Source organism: Anabrus simplex, chromosome 2 (assembly GCF_040414725.1).
Source record: "Anabrus simplex isolate iqAnaSimp1 chromosome 2, ASM4041472v1, whole genome shotgun sequence".
Taxonomy (NCBI): domain Eukaryota; kingdom Metazoa; phylum Arthropoda; class Insecta; order Orthoptera; family Tettigoniidae; genus Anabrus; species Anabrus simplex.
Window position 1 is genome coordinate 654,457,116 of NC_090266.1, and position 23,074 is coordinate 654,480,189.

Consider the following 23,074-nt stretch of genomic DNA (forward strand, 5'->3'; position numbering starts at 1 on the left):
AGTTTTATGAAGCATTGAGTGACGTAGTCAGGGTGAACAGCAAGGATAGGATAGTGCTAATGGGCGATTTCAATGCGAGAGTTGGAAATAGAACTGAAGGATACGAAATGGTGATTTCTAAATGTGGGAAAGGTATGGAAGCTAATGGGAATGGGAAGCATTTGCTGGAGTTCTGTGCTAGTATGGGTTTAGCAGTTACAAATACATTCTTCAAGCATAAGGCTATTTACTGCTACACATGGGTACCAGATCTGGAATAGACTATATCTTAACCGACTTCGAATTCAGGAAGTCAGTTGGGAATGTACAGGTTTTTCGGGGATTTTTCGATGATACAGACCACTATCTGATCTGTAGTGAACTAAGTATCTCTAGGCCTAGGGTAGAGAAAGTGAAATCTGTCTGCAAACGAATAAGGGTAGAAAATCTCCAGGACAAAGAAATTAGAAGTACATGGATACGATTAGTGAGAAGTTTTGAACAGTGGACAGTAAGCAGGTTAAGGATATAGAAAGAGAAGGGTGGCATACAGGGATGCTGTAGTAGAAACAGCAAGGGAATGCCTAGGAACAACTGTGTGTAAAGACGGGGGAAAAGCGAACATCTTGGTGGAATGATGAAGTGAGAGCAGTTTGTAAATGTAAAAGGAAGGCTTATCAGAAATGGTTCCAAACAAGGGCCGATGCAGACAGGAAATTGTATATAAATGAAAGAAACAGAGCGAAACAAATAGTTGTTGAATCCAAAAAGAAGTCGTGGGAAGATTTTGGTAATAACCTGGAAAGGCTAGGTCAAGCAGCAGGGAAACCTTTCTGGACAGTAGTAAAGAATCTTAGGAAGGGAGGGAAAAAGGAAATGAACAGTGTTTTGAGTAATTCAGGTGAACTCATAACACATCCCAGAGAATCACTGGACAGGTGGAGGGAATACTTTGAAAATCTTCTCATCATAAAAGGAAATCTTCATGGTGGTGTTGTGAACAAACAAGTTCATGGGGAGAAAGAAAAGGTTTTGCTTGAGGAAGTGGAAAGGATGTTAAATAAACTCCATTGTCATAAAGCAGCAGGAATAGATGAAATTAGACCTGAAATGGTGAAGTATAGTGGGAAGGCAGGGATGAAATTGCTTCATAGAGTAGTAAGATTAGCATGGAGTGTTGGTAAGGTACCTTCAGATTGGACAAAAGCAGTAATTGCTCTTATCTATAAGCAAGGGAACAGGAAGAATTGAAACAACTATCGAGGTATCTCATTGATTACTATACCAGGCAAAGTATTCACTGGCATCAGTAGTTGAGAGGAAGTTGGATGAAAACCAGTGTGGTTTTAGACCACAGAGGGGCTGTCAGGATCAGATTTTCAGTATGCGCCAGGTAATTGAAAAATGCTACGAAAGGAATAGCAGTTGTGTTCATGTTTCGTAGATCTAGAAAAAGCATACGACAGGGTACCCAGGGAAAAGATGTTCACCATACTGGGGGAATATGAAATTAAGGGTAGATTACTGAAATCAATCAAAGCCATTTATGTTGACAATTGGGCTTAAGTGAGAATTGATGGTAGAATGAGTTCTTGGTTCAGGGTACTTACAAGGGTTAGACAAGGCTGTAATCTTTCACCTTTGCTGTTCGTAGTTTACATGGATTATCTGCTGAATGGTATAAAGTGGCAGGGAGGGATTCAGTTAGGTGGAAATATAGTAAGCAGTCGGGCCTATGCTGACGACTTGGTCTTAATGGCAGATTGTGCCGAGAGGCTGCAGTCTAATATCCTAGAACATGAAAATAGGTGCAATGAGTATGGTATGAAAATTAGCCTCTCGAAGACTAAATTGATGTCAGTAGGTAAGCAACAGAATTGAATGTCAGATTGGTGATACATGCCTTTGCTGGCAGGACCTAGTGTTTAAAGTGCACTATGTCTTCTCGTATGGGCTAGAGCAATTTTGTTACTTTCATTGATCTGTCCCTGTCTTATCCCTGGCTTTGACAATATGAAAGTGACTGAGGTATGAGCGATGCTAATAATGCCATTCCTTCTGCAGCCAGTCCCTGCTATGAATGGTGTGAAAATGTTGCTCATAGGGTCGGTTGGTGCATGCATTTCAGTGGGCTTGACAGACTGATATGTAATAGCAACTTCTGACTCGGTGAGGAAAGCAACGGGAAACTACCTCACTCCTCATTTCCCTAGTACGCCTCTTCAGTGATGCCTAGGCCATCTATGACAGCTGATGGCAGAGCTGTTGAGGATCCCACCAGCCTTAGGGCTGAAGACTGTACATACATACATACATTGGTGATACAAAGCTAGAACTGGTCGATAATTTCAAGTATTTAGGTTGTGTGTTCTCCCAGGATGGTAATATAGTGAGATTGAATCAAGGTGTAGTAAAGGTAATGCAGTGAGCTCGCAGTTGCGAACAACAGTGTTCTGTAAGAAGGAAGTCAGCTCCCGGATGAAACTATCTTTTCATCGGTCTGTTTTTAGACCAACTTTGCTTTACGGGAGCGAAAGCTGGGTTGACTCAGGATATCTTATGAATAAGTTAGAAATAACAGACATGAATGTAGCGAGAATGATTGCTGGTACAAGCAGGTGGGAACAATGGCAGGAGGGTATTCAGAATGAGGAGATAAAGACTAAGTTGGGAATGAACTCGATGGATGAAGCTGTTCTTGTTGGGGGGTCATGCGAGGCGAATGGAGGAGGATAGGTTACCTATGAGAATAATGGATTCCGTCATGGAGGTTAGGAGGAGTAGAGGGAGACCGATACGGCGATGGTTAGACTCAGTTTCTAACGATTTAAAGATAAGAGGTGTAGAACTATATGAGGCCACAGCACTAGTTGCAAATAGAGGATTGTGGTGACGTTTATTAAATTCACAGAGGCTTGCAGACTGAACGCTGAAAAGGCATAATGGTTTATAACAATAATATGTGTATGTGTGATTTGTAAAAATATAAAATTGAAAAAAAAAATTATTTTAAATAAGAAAAGTCATTGATTTTTACTTTCGAAAATAGAAATTATAGTCTCCATGGCTCAGGCAGCAGCTCGCTGGCCTCTCACGGCTGGATTCCATGTTTGAGATCCCGGTCACTCCATGTGAGATTTGTGCTGGACAAAGCGGAGGTGTGACAGGTTTTTTCTCCAGGTACTCCGGTTTTCCCTGTCATATTATTCATTCCAGCAACACTCTCCAATATCATTACATTCGATCTTTCATTCATTAATCCTATCCGCAGAGGAGTGTGACAGCCGGCACAATTCCTACCCTTGCCGCTAGATGGGGGCTTCATTCATTGCATTCCTGACCCGGTCGAATGACTGGAAACAGGCTGTGGATTGTCATTTTCAAAATAATCATAAATTTTTTTGCCTTGTATTAAAGCAAGCTGATATTTTTCTTTCAGAAAGGTAAAAGCAATAATACCCCCTAATTGTTTTTTTGTAAAATCACAGTTATGACCATTGCTTTTACAAACTGTTGGAAAGGAAATACCGGGCAGGCTATTATAGTATATTTGCGGTCCTTTACAAAGCAGCCAGGCAGCGTTATGGGTGGAGTGGGGAAGGTACTCGAAGGGACTGTTGTTAATGAATTTCTAGGGCCCTGTTTCATAAAACATCGTTCAGTAATATTATTAGTAAGAAACCAATAATATTAACTAGTGATATTAGTATTATGTTTCATAGTTATTAGCTAATAATATTAGTAATTAGTTTGAGTCAAAATTATTAGTAGATACTCCTAATAATATTAGTAAATTGTTTCATTGACACCATTACTAATAAAAGTTAGTCATAATATTAGGTTTATTTCCCAGAGTGTATATTGACTCATTCATATAATTAGTGAGACCAAAGTGAGTGGTATTTTAATATTTTGGCATAAAATCGTGAAGATCACTGAAACAGTCGACTCTGATTCAAATAGTGATAAGGAACGAGTGAAGGTATTCACCGTACAATAAAGGTTATGTCAAAAACAGTCTTTACTGGCATGTAACAAACAAATGAATACAATGGGAGATAAGTTAGATACCAGAACTTTTGAGTATTTGCTTGATAGGATTGGTAATAGAACGTTCCACTGCAAGGAATGAAGCGTAACCTTAAAATAGCAGCTTTGCATTGCACTCTACTGGTTGGTAGTATCACAGTATTATTGTGTTTCTCTAATGCAGTTCTGCTCGGACACTCCAGGCATCCCTTAAAATCTTGGCTTATATCACCAGTAAACCGAGATGGTGGTGATAATTGTTTTAAGAGGAAGTAGGCTACAACTAGGCAATCATAATCTATAACAACACTAATCAGATAGAAAAATGGAAAGGATCCAACATTTTGAAACATGAAGGTATCTACCAAAGAAAGAGAAGGGCCATGAAGGGCTTGAAAATGAAAGACTCTCTTGGCCTCGCAACCTAATTCTGTCAGAGTCGGAAAAGAACAAGAGTTGAACAAGGGAGGTTGGAAAGGTAGATGAAAATGAGCCTGGCACAAGTAAGTTGAAGCAGTGGCAGGACTCGTCTCAGTGCCCCGTGTTCGCCAACCCACGCTCCCAAGTTGAGAGCCCTGGGACCCCTTTTAGTTGCCTCTTATGACAGGCAGGGGATACAGTGGCTGTTATTCTACAGGGGGGTAATAAACCATGATTTTGCTAGTTAATTTATTTTTTACTCATTTTACATTTTATGTTCTAATTGGACCACTCTAGTCAATTATATGAAGGATTTCTTGATTTCCTATCAGCCCAAAAAATTTTCATTCTGAGAGATGCTGCCTGCCTTTGTTCTGTTGAAAATACACTCCCATTAGACCTTATATTGATCTTGGTCTGTAGCCTGGTGTGTGTCGAAGTATCTTAATTTTTTCTGTTTTGTTTTTGAGGTCTATTGTTATTTGTAGTTATTTAATATCCTCCTTAATTTCAGTGATCCATTTAATCTTGGCCTTGCTATTCCATAATTTTTCAATTCTTCTGCTAATTCTGGTGTCAGGTGTTCTGATAAGATGTCCAAAGAATGATATACATTTTTTCCTAATTGTGCTCAATACTGGCTAAATTTCCTTATAAACTGTTTCATTTGATGCTATTCTTCATTGTCCATTAACTTGATACTGTTTATTTATGCATGTTCTAATTATTCTTCTTTCTGTCTTAAGTATTTTGTCTGCTTCAGCTGTATTAATAGTTTTAAAAATGGTTTCACTAGCATAAGTTATTTCTGGCTGTGTGACTGTTTTATAATGTCTTAATTTTGCTGCTATCTAGAAGATTTTTTTGATTGTAATGTAATTTGCTTTGTTTAATTTATTTATTCTGTTATGCCAAGCTGGTTTCTCATTAAGATTATAAGTTATGATTTCTCCTAAATACTTAAATTTATTAACAATTTTGATTTCTTGTCCATCAATTATTTTATTTACCAGTGGGGGATGTGTAAACATGACCTCAGTTTTTCAAAGGATGTTTGTAAGGCCTATTTTCTGTGCTATTTACTGCAGAGATTTAATTTGGTGTAGTTTTCTGAATATTGTTGGATAATAGAGCAAGGTCATCAGCAAATCCTCAACAGTTTAAACTTAAATTTTGTTTGAAGTTTCAACTTTTATGTTCTTTTGGTTGACCTTGTACCATTAATAATATAATTCATGAAGAATTACCCTTGATATCTGTTAACCATCTACAGTATATATTAATTTTTAAAATGAAAACTAAAGTCAGTCCGGCCATTCTATCCAGTCGATCTCCTTCATTTTTTTTTTAACTGAAAGGTATTCATGCAGAGATTTGTCATCAGGTACTATAAATCACTTAACTTCCGCCTTCCCCAAATTATTTGATTTTTTTCAATTTTTTTTGTCTCTCTGAAGCAATGATATCTTTGGTTCTAATTGAGGTACGGAGTTCATTTTGGCCTAAAAACACCCAGTGGATCAAGCGCTTTCTTTTGAGGTAATAACTACTTAAATTGGTAGATTCTGAGAAAAGTTATGAGTACATTTGTCTCTGTGACGAAGATCTTTGAAGGACTTTTTAACAGTTCGGCGCGTAGTGTTGTTCCAAGGAACGTTTAATTCAATTTCTTTGTGTGATGTATTTTCAAGTATTTTGTTGACATATTACAATCTATTACCACAGCAGATCATGTGTTTTATTTCATTAACTCGAAACTTTGCAAATATATCCGTGAGGACAGTAACGAACAACACCATACTTTGTACATTGCGGGCGGAGCCGGCGGGAAACTGCTAGTTTTCCTGATTTTTACAAAAAAAAACCCATGAAATTAAATGTCTGTGGTTTATTATGCTGACACTATCTGACTTTATAAACTGTATCATTATGCTCATCATTTTCATTAATGATACTGCATTCTAGAACACCCAAAAAATACCACAGAGAAAATGAGCATAAACTTACATAGTATTATTCATGATATCTTTTTACTCTTCGTCATGCAAGTGGCCCTGCTGTAAGTATCAGGTTAGCTTGAAGTTGAGAGGATTCCCGTGAAATGTTTTTAGATGATGGAGTCGACACTTTTGATTCCAGGCTTCATATGTAAAACTAGAGCATGTAGGTAGCCTCAAGCCACACAAGGTAGTGTAGAATTTCTTCAAAGTTGTGTTGGCAGTAGGTGACTTAATCTTTTTCAGATTTGGAGTTACATGTAACTTTTTTTTAGGTTATAATAAATGGTATTGAATATATATATTGCTCTTCAATACAGAATAATATGAAATTTGTTACCTATGATCCAGGCTTCAGTCATGTACAACCCTAGTTAAAATGATTGATAAGTACAATTTGCACCAAGTAAGAATGGCATAAATGAATATTTTTGATGTATTCGTCTTTCAAAAACAATAAAGCCGATCTTTAATCCTCCTATTGAATACATTAATTTCCACTTATAGTGGTTACATAAACATACTATCAGTTAAATGGGACATGTTTCGCCCTCAATTCAGGGCATCTTCAGCCTAAAAACAATCTTCAAAAGTACACCTTATATTAATATCCAAGCTAAAAGTTTAGCCAGTTACTAGAATTCTATATATAAAAATGTGAGAAGTGATACATTATACAAACATGTCGATGGAAACACTTCAATGATTAAACCATAAAAATATTTTGTCTGAGACTAAAACTTATTCTGTTACAAAATTTGTAATTAAAACGGTTCATTACATTTTTTTAAAGTGGAAAAACAGTGTGAGAATGATATGTCAACGACATGAGGGCGTGAAAAACGGCACTAAAATGAATGTCATAAAAACATCTTCAAGGCCGCTGATGAAATCATGAGCATAATGTGAAACTGAAGCATCAGTTGAATTATTGCAGAAGGGGCCTTTAGCACCGGTAGGCAATAAAATTGACTGAGACCATGTCAGGAAGTATCAGTAGATGTTGGAAAATCTTCTCTGTAAGAGAAGAGAAGGAAAGGAAAGATTAAGAAGTTGAACGCAAGGCGAGAATTCTGTTCACGATGTTAGGAACAGATGAGGACTTACATGTTTGTTGAAAGCTGTTAAATGCTATCTACTGTTGCGTTGGTAGCCGCCCTTCTGTTGGCTCTGAGTCTTGTGTTATAACTGTGCTGCAGAGGCGGTAGTGAACTCGGAGGGGAAGGAATAGGAGAGCGTGGAAGGGAGGAGAGGATGGGTGGAGTCAACTGTGATGAGGCTGACAAAGGGGCAGAGTTATCTGTTTTGCTGGAAGTAGGCCTAATATCTGTAGGTATGGGTGGAGTACTAGAGTATGTAGAATTAAATATATTAGGTATCCTAAATTTATTTGATCTAACTGTCTCTATTAATTTCGGCGTTAATTCATGTAACATGCTTTTTCAGTCCGTGATGTCATTAGGATTCTGTTCCTTATTATATGTCTGGTCTAAATAGATATATAAACTTTCTAATTCGTTCAACATTCTATCTTTTCCTATGTTTCTAATTATCGCTAGGTCTTTCTCTATGGATATATGTGGATATATGATAAGGAACAGAATCTTAATGACATCGCGGACAGAAAAAGTATGTTACATGAATTAACGCCGAAATTAATAGAGACGATTAGTTCAAATAAATTTGGGATACCTAATATATTTAATTCTACATACTCTAGTACTCTAGCCATACGTACGGATATTAGGCCTTCTTCCAGCAAAACAGATAACTCCGCCCCTTTGTCAGCCTCATCACAGTTGACTCCACCCATCCTCTCCTCCCTTCCACGCTCCCCTATTCCTTCCCCTCCGAGTTCACTACCGCCTCTGCAGCACAGTTATAACACGAGACTCAGAGCCAACAGAAGGGCGGCTACCAACGCAGCAGTAGATAGCAAATAACAGCTTTCAACAAACATGTAAGTCCTCAACTGTTCCTAACATTGTAAACAGAATTCTCGCCTTGCGTTCAACTTCTTAATCTTTCCTTCTCTTACAGAGAACATTTTCCAACATCTACCGACACTTCCTGACATGGTCTTGGTCAGTTTTATTGCCTACTGGTGCTAAAGGCCCCTTCTGCAATAATTCAACTGATGCTTCAGTTTCACATTATGCTCATGATTTCATCAGCGGCCTTGAAGATGTTTTTATGACATTCATTTTAGTGCTCGTTTTTCACGCCCTCATGTCGTTGACGTATCATTCTCACACTGTTTTTCCACTTAAAAAAATTTAATGAACCGTTTTAATTACAAATTTTGTAACAGAATAAGTTTTAGTCTCTGACAAAATATTTTTATGGTTTAATCATTGACAGTGTTTCCATCGACATGTTTGTATAATGTATCACTTCTCACATTTTGATATATATAGAATTTTAGTAACTGGCTAAACTTTTAGCTTGGATATTAATATAAGGTGTACTTTTGAAGATTGTGTTTAGGCTGAAGATGCCCTGAATTGAGGGCGAAACATGTCCCATTTAACTGATAGTATGTTTATGTAACCACTATAAGTGGAAATTAATGTATTGAATAGGTGCATTAAAGATCGCCTTTATTGTTTTTGAACTACAAATTTTCAATATGGACCAAAAATGAGATTTATAACGTAGTATTCGTCTTTGTTAGACTTTATCCTTACTTCCTGACTCAATGAGGTATTTAGGATATTGTTGTTATAACGGCAAGAAATGTTGAACAACGGCTGTATTTCACTCAACACTGATGTTGTTATAACAGTATGTTAGGCTGGTAATAATTTTGACTTGGCTAATCATCCTTACTCTTAATCATTACTTTATGAATATAGTCAACAAATAGAAATAATACCTAAAATCATGTGATTATTTCAGAGCATTGATGACCTCTGCAAGACAGTCAATCTAAACCAAAGAGCATCAAAAAGATCATCCTGAGCCTGACCGAATTGGCGTATCAGATCCTGTCCTTGCATCATCTTGGGTCACGAGATACCTGTAACCTCTGTTTACCATATCAGCCTCAAGCCATACAAGGTAATGTAGAATTTCTTCAAAATTATAGATAGTTACTTTTCCGCTGGCAGTAGGTGACTTAATCTGTTTCAGATTTGGAATCCTCACTTTTCCAGTGATGGGAGTACATATCTTCAAGAATTTTTATGGCTGAACTTCCACAGTGCTTAACACGGACATTTGCTTAAGATCAGACTTAAAAAAAAAAAAAAAAAAAAAAAAAAAAAAAAGATAATTGCATAATTGCATTATATTCCCTTTGTTAATATTTGCAGCTCTGGATTTGGGCAAACAGTTTAGTTGGTTGTGTGTCTATCAGTACTAGCAGCTATAATGTTGCTGTATTACTGACATCATAGGCTAAGCACTTCATTGTGCAGAGCAGCCATTAGTAGATCAATTACTTGACCCTAAAGTGCCTCAAGGTCATGGATGAGTAGTGTTCACACCTGTTAAGTTGTATAGCTTTCTGTTTTGAGGGAACCAGCTTCCTATTTCAGTTGCAAGGCAGGCTAATTCTTCATCTTTATAAGTATAGTTCTAGGAATAGCACTGCAAATTTCATACTTGTATGTCAACTAGTTCATCAAAAGAAAACTTGCTTAATCAGTCCACAGCATGGTCCAAGGCAGAAAGAATTGACAGAGTATTTAGAGCAGCTGCTTTGAGAGACCATTGGAGAGATGTGTAGGTCATGGTTTGTTGTATTAATTTTAAGAGATACAGTCTTTGTATAGTAGTCAATTTACTTTATTTTGTGATTCTTCACTTTAATTGTAATGCAGCACATTTCCATGCAGTGGAACGAAAATAATTATGGATACCCCCAATTGAGAGCAAAAATTGTTAGTAAGGTTGTAAACTGTTAAGTCTTCATGTTTTCAAAGGTCATAATCAATTATGAATCTTGTACAAGTACATCTATACCTAATGTACTAGGTGGTAAAAGTTAAACTTATACTAATTAACCAAATCTAGCCAGAGAATCATGCCAACGTTGGTTTGAAGAGATGAAGGGGATTTGCTATAAAATATGTGTTATTGATAAGTGTTATGACATGCCACTTAAAGTTATTAGTGAGTGAGTGTATGTGTTTTTTTAAGCTATATTTATTTATTGGTATTAACTAGTAGGATTGTGCATCCTATTTGTTGTTTGAGTCATCAGTCCATAGACTAGTTTGAACTAGCTCTTCATGCCACCTTTTCGTGTGCTAATCTTTTCATTTCTGCCTAACTACTACATCCTGCGTCTGCTCTAATCTGCTCGTCATATTGATACCTTGGTCTACCCCTGCCGTTCTTACTGCCTACACTTCCCTAAAAAACCAACTGAACAAGTCCTCTGTCTCTAAAGATGTCCTATGATTGTATCTCTTCTCGTCAAATTTAGCCAAATTCATCTTTCACCATTTCGATTTAGTATCTCTTCATTCGTGATTCGCTCTATCCATCTCGCCTTCAGCATTCTTCTGCAACACCATGTTTCAAAATCTTCTATTATCTTTCTTTCTGAGCTAGTTATCGTCCATGTTTCACTTCCATACAATGCCATGCTCGACATGAAAGTCTTCATAAACATCTCTCTAAACTTTTCCTTAATCATTGTTCAAAGTGAGCAAATTTCTCTTCTTAATAAGGCCTTCTTTGCTTGTGCTGGTCTGCATTTTATGTCCTCCTTACTTCTGCCATCGTTATTTTTCTAACCGTGTAACAATATTCATCTACTTCCTTTAAGACCTTATTTCCTAATGTAATATTTCCTGCATCACCAGACTTAGTTCAACTGTATTCCATTACTTTTGTTATGGACTTGTTTATTTTCATCTTGTAGTCCTTCTCCAGGATTCTGTCCATACCACTCAGACCATGCGAGTTGGTCGTGCGGTTAGGGTCGAGCAGCTGTGAGCTTTCATTCGGGAGATAGTGGGTTTGAACCCTACTGTCGACAGCCCTGAAGATGGTTTTCTGTGGTTTTCAATTTTCAGATCAGGCAAATGCCTGGGCTGTACCTTAAGGCTACGACCGCTTCCTTCCCACTTGTAGCTCTTTTCTATCGCATCATCACCATAAGACCTATCTTTGTCAGAGCGTCGTAAAGCAAATTGTAGAAGTCTACACATACCATTCAGCAATTTCTCTAGATCTTCTGCAGTCTCAGGTAAAATGACATAATAGGCAAATCTCAGGGTTATTTCCTCTTCTTGGATTGTGATTCCCTTTCCAAATTCCTCTTAGATTTCCTTTACTGCCTGTTCTGTATAAACTTTGAAAGGAAGGGGCACTAGCTGCAGCCTTGCCTCACTCCTTTCTGGATTACTGCTTCTTTTTCAAAGCCCTTGATTCTTATCACTGCAGACTGATCATTATACAGATTGTAGATAATTCTTCTTTCTCTGTATCTGATCCCGATCACTTTCAGAATCCCAAATACCTTGGTCCACTGAACATTACTGAATGCCTTTTCTAGATCTGCAGATCCCATGTACGTGGGCTTGTCCTTAATTCGGTCCTCTAATATCAGACATAAAGTCAGGATTGCTTCATGTGTTCCTACATTTCCCCTGAAGCCACATTGATCTTCTCCCAACTCATTTAATGTCCACTCCTGTAGTCTTTCCATTCTTCTCTAAATAATACGTGTTAAAATTTTGCACGCTTGAGATACTAAACTAATGGTTTGGTGGTTTTCGCACTTATCAGCACCGGCTTTCTTGGGAATAGGTGCAACAACATTCTGCCGAAAATCGGATGACATTTCTCCTGTATCATATATCTCATACACTAAGATGCTGGTTTCTTCTAAGGCAGTGAATAATTCACAGGGAATGTCATAAATTCCAGGTGCCTTGTTCCTATTTAGGTCTCTCAAAGCACTGTCGAATTCGGACCTCAAAATTGGGTCTTCCATTTCATCAGTATCAACAACCTCTTCTTGTTCCAGAACCATATCATCTGTCTTTATCTTGATAAACTGTTGGATATGTTCCTGCTATCTTTCTGGCTTTTCTTTCCAGAAGTGGTATTGCATCTGAGCTCTTATTACTCCTAGTTTTCCTTTCTCCAAAGGTTTCCTTCTTTTTCCTGTATGCAGTATCTTCTGTTCCTAGGACCATACAACCTTCAACATCCTTGCACTTCCCTTTCAGCCATTCTTCCTTAGCTGTCCTGCACTCTGTATCCACTTCATTCTTAAATTGGTGAATGGAATATTCACTCGCAAATGCACACTCCATATGATCCACTATCTAAAGTCTTAGCGGGCACCCCACAAGAAAGAGTATCCAACACTTGTAAACAATAAGGAACTGACAGGGTACATATACAAGCTTAGTTGAGGAAGTAAGACAGGCCTGAGGGATGCTGGGAGACAAGGTCCTGTGAATTAATAAGTCTCTCATTTGCTCACCATTTAGTTGTTGAACATAAAACTCCCCGATGTTCGGGAATAAGGAGCAGACGTGAGAAACACCAGGTGGAGCCCTCCAACCACACACCAGAGCTGAAAATAGATCGACCGAACGGCAGGTGGGTTGGGCTTATGTAGCAACGTTCATGGAACGCACTAGAACAAGGCAGAGACTTCTAAGTCTTCTGGAAGTTGCGCATGACAGCTGTGAAATAGGTGAAGGGCCACGGAGCAGGTGAGCGATTGGTGTGTGTACGAAGACGGTGAGTGGTGCTTGACCTGGGAAAGATCAGGTTGTGTCTGGCCAAATGCAGCGTTGAAGTAGTTGAGGAACAGTTTCCGAAAGTTTGATATACACAACTGTTATAAGTCTCTTGCTGGATTTGTGTGATGTTCTGTCATATCTTGATTCCTCCCCAGTAGATGCAGTCAGTGGTCTAGTTGCATTCTTTGCCTTAGTCACCTGAACTGCACCATCAATTCCTTGGTAAATTTCAGTGATAATGCATATTTGCCCTGTATGTTTGTATTTTGTATGTTTGATCATTTCCCACCATAAAGCTTTGGGTGCTTCTGGTGTTCAGCTGGAGTAACTAAGCTAAATACTACTTCATGAATTGCTGCTTTGAATTTAATCATATAGTCACTAGATAATGAAGTGGTCTGTTTACACCATTTACATTAGTTTGGTCCACATTAGGAAACTTAGAGGATGGCAGTTCTTGGGAAAGCCTAGATTTCAGCAATCTTGGTTGCTCAAGATTGTCATAATTGTAAGTCAGTGGTCCCTCTTTGGTAGGGCTTAACATTCATGTAATAGTTTTGATAGCTACCCATACTCTGGAGGACACCCTAAATTTCAAAGAAAGTGAAGTTTCGGAATTCCAGAATTCCCCTCCATGCAGCAGTAGGTTGTTTGTGCTTTGTTATTTTCCTTAGTGAAGCATCCCTTACAATTTCTTCCTAGTCCATTTTGGAGTAATAATTGAAGGTTCCTTGAAAATATGTTCCATTGTCAATGTACTCTGCTGGCACTCATCCCCTTCTGGCTATGGAGCACCATAGAGCTGCGAAAACACTGTTGTAGACAAAGAAATGACAAATTCCAAGTGCACTGCCATGTAATTGGTGAAGGTATAGATGACGGTACATTATTTGGACCCCTGATTAGTTATAAAGTGGACCTAGCAATTTGGCTCACAGTTTGAGTTATGTAGCTATGAGCTTGCTTTCGGGAGATGGTGGGTTTGAACCCCACTGTTGGCAGTTCCGGAGATGGTTTCCCGTGGTTTCCCATTTTCACACAAGGCAAATGCTGGGGCTGTACCTTAATTAAGGTCACAGTTGCATCCTTCCCATTTCTAGCCCTGTCCTCTCCCATGTCGTTATGAACCTCTCTGTGTTGGCCCATTGTAGAAGCAGATGGCAAATAGAGTAGTTATCGAGTGGGCTGCTAAATGTACTCCATTGCCCTCCTAAAGAGCACAACAATTAATTTGAACCCTATGCTGTGGAGTGTTAAGTTTTAACGGTTCATTTCTGTTGTAATACTTAAATCTCATATGTGAAGATAAATATTTCTTCACTGTTTTTCTTTCCTTCAGAATCCAAAACTCTGTCCTTAATCTACACAGAGTGGGGCCAGTGCCCTAGGTGTTAGGCCCCTTAAAACAACAATCATCATAATTTTCACAGTACAGTAAAACCTCTCTATAACAGATACCTTCGGGACCGAAAAAAAAATGTCCGTTATGAAGGGGTGTCTGCCCGAGAGAGGTTATGAAACTGGTACCATTAAACATAAGTTGGAATGCAATAACTCATGTATAGTATGTGTTAACAATTCTTGCAAATGTACCTTTAATTGTATACTCCATACAGTATTGTACAATATACTGCACTGTACTCACATGAGAAAGTTGTAGATGGGCTGCTGCAGCTGTGAGGTACTGTATTAGAGACAAAATAATTTCTATGGAAACCTCTGTTGAGCACACTGTACGCTATTACCGTTCACCATGTTAAAATTAAGAACATACGAGTTTTTGAAAATTTAAATCAGTATGTAGATGTAGCAATCTCTAGCACAGTACAGTAAAACATTAGCACTTGAAAAAATCCTTAATGTTCGTTTGTTTTGTCCATTTTGGTTTAGCAATGATGTTTTCACTATGTACAATTAAATCCTGGGTCAAATTTACACCTTTTTCATCGTTTTGTTTATAATAGAATTCTTTCAGTCGCTTAACAAAGCCGAGAGCCTCACTGTACGAGGTTATTGGCAGCACATTAATTTCCATATTTTCTTCAAAGTCGTCATTAGCATCACCTTCACTCCCGCTTTTGTCAGAATCTTCATTTTTGTCCCTTGGATTGACTGAAGAATGGTTTTCATGTCTCCACTCTCACACTCTGTTGGAATATCTGAATCAATTTCGATATAGGTGTTCACTTGTACACTGTAACCTGCTGCATTAATCAACTGTTGTGTGGTTTCCATGCTGTCAGGAAGGGTATCCGATTCTATTTTGGGATGTCCACCACTAGCGGGAAACCCAGCTTTCAGAAAGCAGTTACGAATTGTTGAGGCTGTAATGTTTTTCCATGCATTGGTTATCCACAAAATTGCTTGGGGAACATTCAGTCCCTTTGTTAGTGTTTGAAGGGTTACTTCATTCCCGTTAAGTTCTGATACTATGTGCTTCATCAATAACTGTCTGTACATAATCCTGAAGTTCTGGATCACTCCTTGGTCAAGCGGCTGAGAAACTGATGTTACATTTGGTGGGGAAAAGACTATCTTCACATTTTGAAACTTAATTGTATCCGGATGCAATGCTGCATTATCGAGGAATAATAACACTTTCGCTCCTGGCGTATCATTTTTCTGTCCAATTGTCCTAGCCACTCTGTCATTATTTCTCCGGTCATCCATGCTTTCCTATTCGCTTTCCATTCAGTGCCAAACTTTGTAACGTCCATATTCTTAAAACACCTTGGTTTTGCAGCTTTTCCTATCACAAGGGGCTCCTCCCGTTCTCCACTCATACTTGCACATAGCAAGACCGTAAGACATTCTTTTGCAACTTTTCCACCAGTACAACGATTTCCTTTGTAACACAAAGTTTCGTTGGGTAAAGCACGGAAAAATAATCCAGTTTCATCGGCATTCAAAATATTTTCCGGAGCATACCCGTCTGTGATTGAAGGTTTTTTTCTTGCCAGTTTTCAACAATCTCCATATTAACACTGGATGATTCTCCGCAAATCACTCTGAAGTTGATACCATGTCGCTTTCTGAATCTTTCTAGCCAGCCATTCGAGGCTTTGAAATCTCCAATACCTAATTCTGTCGCGAATTATAACACTTTTGCTTGTATCATTGGTCCTGACACAGGGACATTCTGACTTATTTTAGCAAACCACTCTAGCGTTGCCTTGTCAGTGAGAGCTCCACTACCACTTTGAAACAGTTTAATGCGCTGTTCGTTGCCATGTAAATGCCATTCTTTCACTAGTTCCCCTTGCTTTTTCACAATTTCAGCTGTGTATGTCTTTACAATCTTAAACACTTCGGACAGTTTACGCACACCACCCGTCTCACGTTTATGATAGTCTATTATGCCTACCTTTTCTTTTAAAATTAAAAACCTCCTCGGAGCCATGTTTACACCAACTTGCTAACGTAAAACTGAACACCTCAAAAGCCCACAAGTCAGTGAAAAGTAACCTGACAGTGAAGGTACGAATTCCAGCACTGTCAAGCATGTCAGATCATACAACTTCCGGAAATGATAGCGTAGCTTAGTGTTTCCTTCCAAGAATGTGTACAGCCTGGATCAAAAGTTACGGTGTCTGCGATTCTTGGAAGTACCGCCTGTGCAAAAAGTAAGCGAATATATATTGTACAGGTCACAAATATAGTATTTTTTGAAAAAGAAAATGTCTATTAGGAGAGATTTAATTGGAGTTTCTCGTGGTTATGGTGTGTCTGCGTCCGTAATAAAGGGTGTCCGTATAAGAGGGGTAAATTACTTATACACAACATGGCATTAATTACAGACCTAGAAAATCGTCCGCCAATGAGGGGTGTCCGCCGGTGAGAGGTGTCCGTTAAGGCAGGTTTTACTGTAGATTCACCAAGATGTTGCCCTATAAGATGCACTGCATGTATCATTTTGTGAATGAGGAAATACTTGCGAAAGGAGTATCACATATGTTGACCACCATGTTCCAAATGCCTTGTGTGACGCTGTGACAGCAACTTGGCCTGTCTCACATATAAGCATTTGTAGGCTGTCTGTAACATTCTCGTATGTCTTAAGTTTTGAAACGGGTATTCAAAATTAAATCTAAATCAGTATATAAGAAGGAAATAGATTAAGAAGGATGAAATATAATTGTGGGATGCATTTCATGTATAAAAATTCTTGTCTATATATTATGTAATCTCATTTGTTGATCTTTCTGAATGTCTCTTTCAGTTCTGTGATGAGTGATTACGAAGATGCCATCGATATTATTGATGAGCCTTCAGGTAGTGGAGAATTGCAGGGAATAAGACGTCGTCGAGTATGGGATCCTGATGGTGTCTCTCTCAGCTCTGAAGTGCCAGGTCTTAAGGAAGTCAATGACCTGCTTGAAGATGATGTCAGTGTTTTGTCTGAAGGTGATGATGGAGTGGGCTGTCCCCTGCCCAGTACACCTGAAGATGAGCATTTGCTTGACTGTGAGGTAAGGATATGTTTAGTTTTTTCGCATTACTTTTTATTAGCTATCATACCTGTCTTCGACTGGTCGGCTATGTAGGGGGGTTCATGTGAAATATTACTATGTTTGTCGGATTATAACTAACCAAGTCAGATGGTGTGGTTAAAAGCAATGCTAGCATATAAAATGCTTAATGGAAAGGAAAGTGGCACAGATTCTCACTTGTACAAAAAGTACTATGCTTGCGATCTACTTGTGCCAAATTTAAGTGCTGGAATGACCTCACACAGAATGTAAGATCACAACTTAAACATACACTAGGGAAGCTGACCCACACTAACGTTTTTGTAGTGAACGTGCCCCACAGGCATGATTTGAGTAGAGGCTCGTGTGTGAACATTGAAGTGGACAAGGTCAATACAGATATTGTTAAAATTTGTAAACATTTTCGGAATACTCAGGTTATTGAATGCAGCAGTTTTGAGAGATACTGTTATACAAAACATGGCCTCCATCTAAACAATTCAGGTAAACGAAAGCAAATATTGTTCTAGATTTTATTAATCTTAAGATATGTACTGTAAAACAGGCAACTCCCTTGAGTTATAATACTGACCAGGAAAACTAGTAGAAAGAGCCAGCTGTACTTCAAGCTGGCTCAGTCAACTAGAAAAAGAAACTCAGGATAGTAAGGACTTGCAACAGTCAAGTTTTAGGGAGGAAGGGGGTCTGAGATTGCTCTTGGTAAACTGTCAAAGTGTAGTAAATAAACAATTAAAATTCGGTACATTGATGGAATCTTATGAGACTGATGTGGTGATAGGAGTGGAATCGTGGTTGGAAGGAGGGGTGGGTAATAGAGAAGTATTTCCAGAAGGGTACACAGTCTATCGTAGAGACCGAGGAGATAAAAAGGGAGGGGGAGTGTTTATTCTGGTGAAGGAAACTTACTGTTCACATGAATGGTTTACCGATGAAAGGGATAAAATTAGTTTGTGATAATATGAGGGAGGTGGGAATTATAGGAACATACAGGCCTGGAAGAGAGGAGACATGAAAATATTTGAAAAAATAATAGATTATACTCATAAAAACAATAATAATGATATGGTAATAATTGGGGGAGATCTAAATTTGCCTGAAGTTGAATGGAAAGGAGCTGCAAGTGAAGCCCATGAACAGAAACTGGTAAATAAGTTAATTTGGGAGGGAGGATTTACACAAGTAGTACAAGAACCGACTCGTCTCAATAACTTACTAGATGTATTCTTGGTTAAACCATGGGAAATTGTTGATAAAACTGAGGTAATTGAAGGAATAGGAGACCATAAGGCTGTAATAATGGATGTAGGACTCGTACCAAAAAGGCTTAATAAGAGGGTTACACAAGACAAGAAATTGTACAGAAAAACTAAAGTTGATGAATTTGGGACTTACCTTAAATCACAATTCAGTTGTTGGATAAGTGAAGGGAGTAACGTGGATACACTTTGGGCTAAATTTAAAGGAATTATTTGGGAAGGAGAGAAGAGATTTGTACCTGTTAAGAAGGGTAAAATGACCTCAGACCCTGTTTATTATACAAGGGAAATAAGAAAATTAAAAAGAAAATGTAGAATAGTAAACAGGAAAATCAAAGAGGGTAGGGAGAGTAGAGAAACTAGAAAACAGCTAATGAGGGAACTGAATAGAGTGAAAAAGGAAGCAAAAGAGAATTATATGAATGGCATACTTCAAGAGGGTAATGACCACAAAGGGAAATGGAAAAAGCTGTATTCATATATCAGGAATCAAAAAGGAAAAGGAGTTCAAATTCCTACAATGGTGGGAGAAGGGGGTGAACACTATTTAACAGATACTGAGAAAGCAAACCTATTTAGTAGGGAATTTAGAGATTCAGTAGATGATTGTCAAGAGTTGGAAACCAAAACAGAAGATAGAGAGGGAGAGAGACAGAGGGAAACAAGAAGCTTCTCATTCACAAACGAAGATATTTTCAGAGAAATCCAACTGCTTCAGCAAGGAAAAGCTGGAGGAAGTGATCAAATTACTGGGGAGGTATTAAAGACAATGGGGTGGTACATAGTGCCTTATTTAAAATTTCTCTTTGACTATGTCATAAATAATAGTGTAATACCAAAGGAATGGAAGGAATCTATAATAATACCAATTTATAAAGGAAAGGGTGATAAAAGGAAACCAGAGAACTACAGACCAATCAGCCTGACCAGTATAGTTTGTAAAATTCTGGAGAGTTTAATATCGAAGTACATCAGAGGGATATGTGATGATAAAAATTGGTTCATGAGGAGCCAGTATGGATTTAGAAAGAAATTTTCTTGTGAGGCACAACTGGTGGGATTTCAGCAGGACATATCAGATCAGTTGGATTCAGGAGGTCAGTTAGATTGCATAGCCATAGATCTTTCCAAAGCCTTTGATAGAGTGGAACACGGAATATTATTAAAGAAATTGGAGGGAATAGGATTGGACGTAAGGGTTACACGTTGGATAAAAGCATTTCTAAATTCAAGGGTTCAGAAAGTCAAAGTAGGAAATAATGTATCGCAGGAAGAGAAAGTTTGGAAGGGAATTGCACAGGGTAATATAATCGGTCCGTTACTTTTCTTAATATACGCAAATGATTTAGGGAACAATATAACATCAAAAATAAGATTGTATGCAGATGACATAATTGTTTATAGAGAAATAAACAACATTGAGGATTGTTCAGAATTACAAAGGGACCTTGAAAGTATCCAACAATGGGTTGAAGAAAATAATATGAAGGTTAATGGAGGCAAATCAACTGTTACAACTTTTACAAACAGGAGCTTTAAAACTGAATTTGAATATACTTTGGATGAGGTAGTTATCCGAAAAGATGGCAAGTGCAAATACTTAGGTGTGAGATTTGAAAGTAATTTGCACTGGAAGGGTCATATTGATGACATTGTTGGGAAAGCATACAGATCATTACATGTCATAATGAGGCTACTTAAAGGATGCAACAAAGAATTAAAAGAAAAAAGTTACTTGAGTATGGTTCGTCCATTATTGGAATATGCAAACAGTGTTTGGGATCCTCACCAAGAATACCTAATAAAAGAAATAGATAGTGTGCAGAGGAAAGCAGCAAGATTTGTAACAGGGGATTTCAGGAGAAAGAGTAGTGTATCAGAAATGTTAAAGGAACTGGGGTGGGAAACTTTAAGTAAGAGAAGGGAGAAAACTAGACTTACAGGATTATATAGAGCCTATACAGGAGAAGAAGCATGGAGAGATATCCGTGAGAGGCTTCAGTTGGAAAATAATTATATCGGCAGGACTGACCACAAATATAAAATTAGAAGGAATTTTAGCAGAAGCGATTGGGGTAAATTTTCATTCATTGGGAAGGGTGTGAAGGAGTGGAACAGTTTACCAGGGGTAGTGTTTGATCCTTTTCCAAAATCTGTACAGATATTCAAGAAGAGAATAAACAGCAACAGAGAAAATAAATGAAGTGTTAGAGGGCATTCGACCGGTGCAGGTTATTGTAAATAAAAAAATGTGTGTGAATAAATTAATTCCATCCCCTGGTCTAAGGAGTTTGGACAGCCAAAGTAGGGGACTGCCTGTAGGGGTGAAGTACAGTGGGGACTTCGAGGGCCCTGGGACCGCTACGGTAGCTGTGAAGGCCCTTCAGGAACTCTGAAAAGTGGTGGCAAAAGGGGCTCTGGTTAAGACGCAGCAGGTCGTTATGCTACTTAGGATCCAGAACGGGTAAAAAAAAAAAAGTAAATAAATAAATGCAATGTAAATATTAATGTTATACCAGTTTTATAGTATCATTTGAAGCAATTCCACATACTGTATATCAGTTGACTATATTTGTAAGTAGTACAGGAGATATTATAATTAGAATTTTGTAAACAATATAAATTTATTAAGGATGAGCTGTGTGTTTAATAGAAAACATCGTTAGCGTAAATTGTATAATATTGTATTATAGGAAAAATTTTCTTCTCTTGTTAATTTAATATTTAGTGCTTGACAATAATGTATTTTAGTGTACCATTTGCCACCGAGGTAGACACCTCATTTGCAAATAAAGAGATTTTGATTTTTTGATTTGATTTTGATAAGACCTATCTGTGTTGGTGCGACCTAAAGCAACTAGCAAAAAAAAAAAAAATAATAATAATAACTTGTCATGCATTATTAAGTGAAAATGAAGAGCATGTGATTTGGTGATGGTATCTGTTCAGTTAGTGTAAAGATAGTGCTGAGCTTATAAAACTTTCAAACATACCTAGGAGGAAAAATTTCTACTTGCTTCATTCTAGACTGTAAGTCCAGCTACAGAACTTGAAAAGGTAAACACCTTATCAGCCACCTAAAGATGAAATAGAATTTTCAAAATGGGAAAAGGCGATTCTCAGGAAGGACAAAAATCTTTCTGATAGGTTATTTGTGCGATTCATCTTTTTTTGATGAATTTATATAATCGAGTGAGTTGGTTGTGTGGTTCAAGGAGCGCAGCTGTGATCTTGCATTCGGGAGATGGTGGGTTTGAACCCCACTGTCGGCAGCCCTGAAGATGGTTTTTTGTGGTTTCCCATTTTGACACCTGGCAAATGCTGGGGCTGTACCTTAAGGCCACGGCCGCTTCCTTCTCATTCCTAAGCCTTTCCTCTTGCATTGTCGCCATAAGACCTATCTGTGTCGGTGCGTCGTAAAGTAAGTAGAAAAAACAAAATTTACAGCGGATTCAGAATCATTTGTAATACAACACGAACAGGTAGAAATTCCTAAAGATAGATGGATACTGAAAACTGGCGCTGTCCCTCATATATTCTCCAATTAGCACATTATCTCTCAAAATAATTAAAGAAGCAAATATCACCCCATAAAAGGCAGCCTCCGAAGATGGAGAAAAGTTGAAGAAACAGATCACGCAGGCTCCCCGTGAATTAAATTTTTATGTTTGTTCCGAGTGTATCGTGTTCCCCGCTCACTACAGCTGGGAATTCTGGATGGAAGTCGTCCTACAAGCGAGAGAGGCTAGCGTGCGGTAGCGACTCCGTTAATCGGGATTCGGGACGAAAAAGTGAGTTTGTTCTTGCTTTGTTATTGTGTGGTTCGCGCGCTGTTAACATCGTTTCTGTGCGTAGTTTCGTTGTAGTCCACGTGTTCTGTGCTTTCCCCCCTGTCGAAGTCGTATGTTGATAATGTACGAGACATATTGATCTGTTTTGTATGCGGTAGTTTCGCGTATTTAAGTTGTGTCCATTCTTAGTTCATGATTTTAATGACTTGAATGTATTTCAGAGAGTTGTCTTGGTGACAGTTCATGGTATTTTTTCTTCACATTACGGCCACAAAACCTATAAAATTGAATTTCCTTTCATTTTACAATGTAATAAAGGAAACTGTTATGCATTTTCTTCCGTGTTCGTTACATTTTCCTGTACCCATTTTTGTTTTTTTAGTTTAAGGTTTTAAATTT

At 38.1% G+C, this 23,074-nt stretch overlaps 1 protein-coding gene across 5 annotated transcripts in view; it reads left to right on the plus strand.

Annotated features, from left to right (window-relative positions):
• AdipoR (adiponectin receptor) overlaps positions 1-23,074 on the plus strand; it is a 229,473-nt gene that overhangs the window by 45,359 nt on the left and 161,040 nt on the right. For all 5 annotated transcript variants that reach the window (XM_067141149.2, XM_067141148.2, XM_067141150.2 and 2 more), the window contains 2 exons: positions 9,324-9,485; positions 17,358-17,607. In XM_067141149.2, the coding sequence (XP_066997250.2) occupies positions 17,365-17,607 (243 nt within the window). In that variant the 5' untranslated portion in view covers positions 9,324-9,485; positions 17,358-17,364. The remainder of the gene's footprint in view (positions 1-9,323; positions 9,486-17,357; positions 17,608-23,074) is intronic.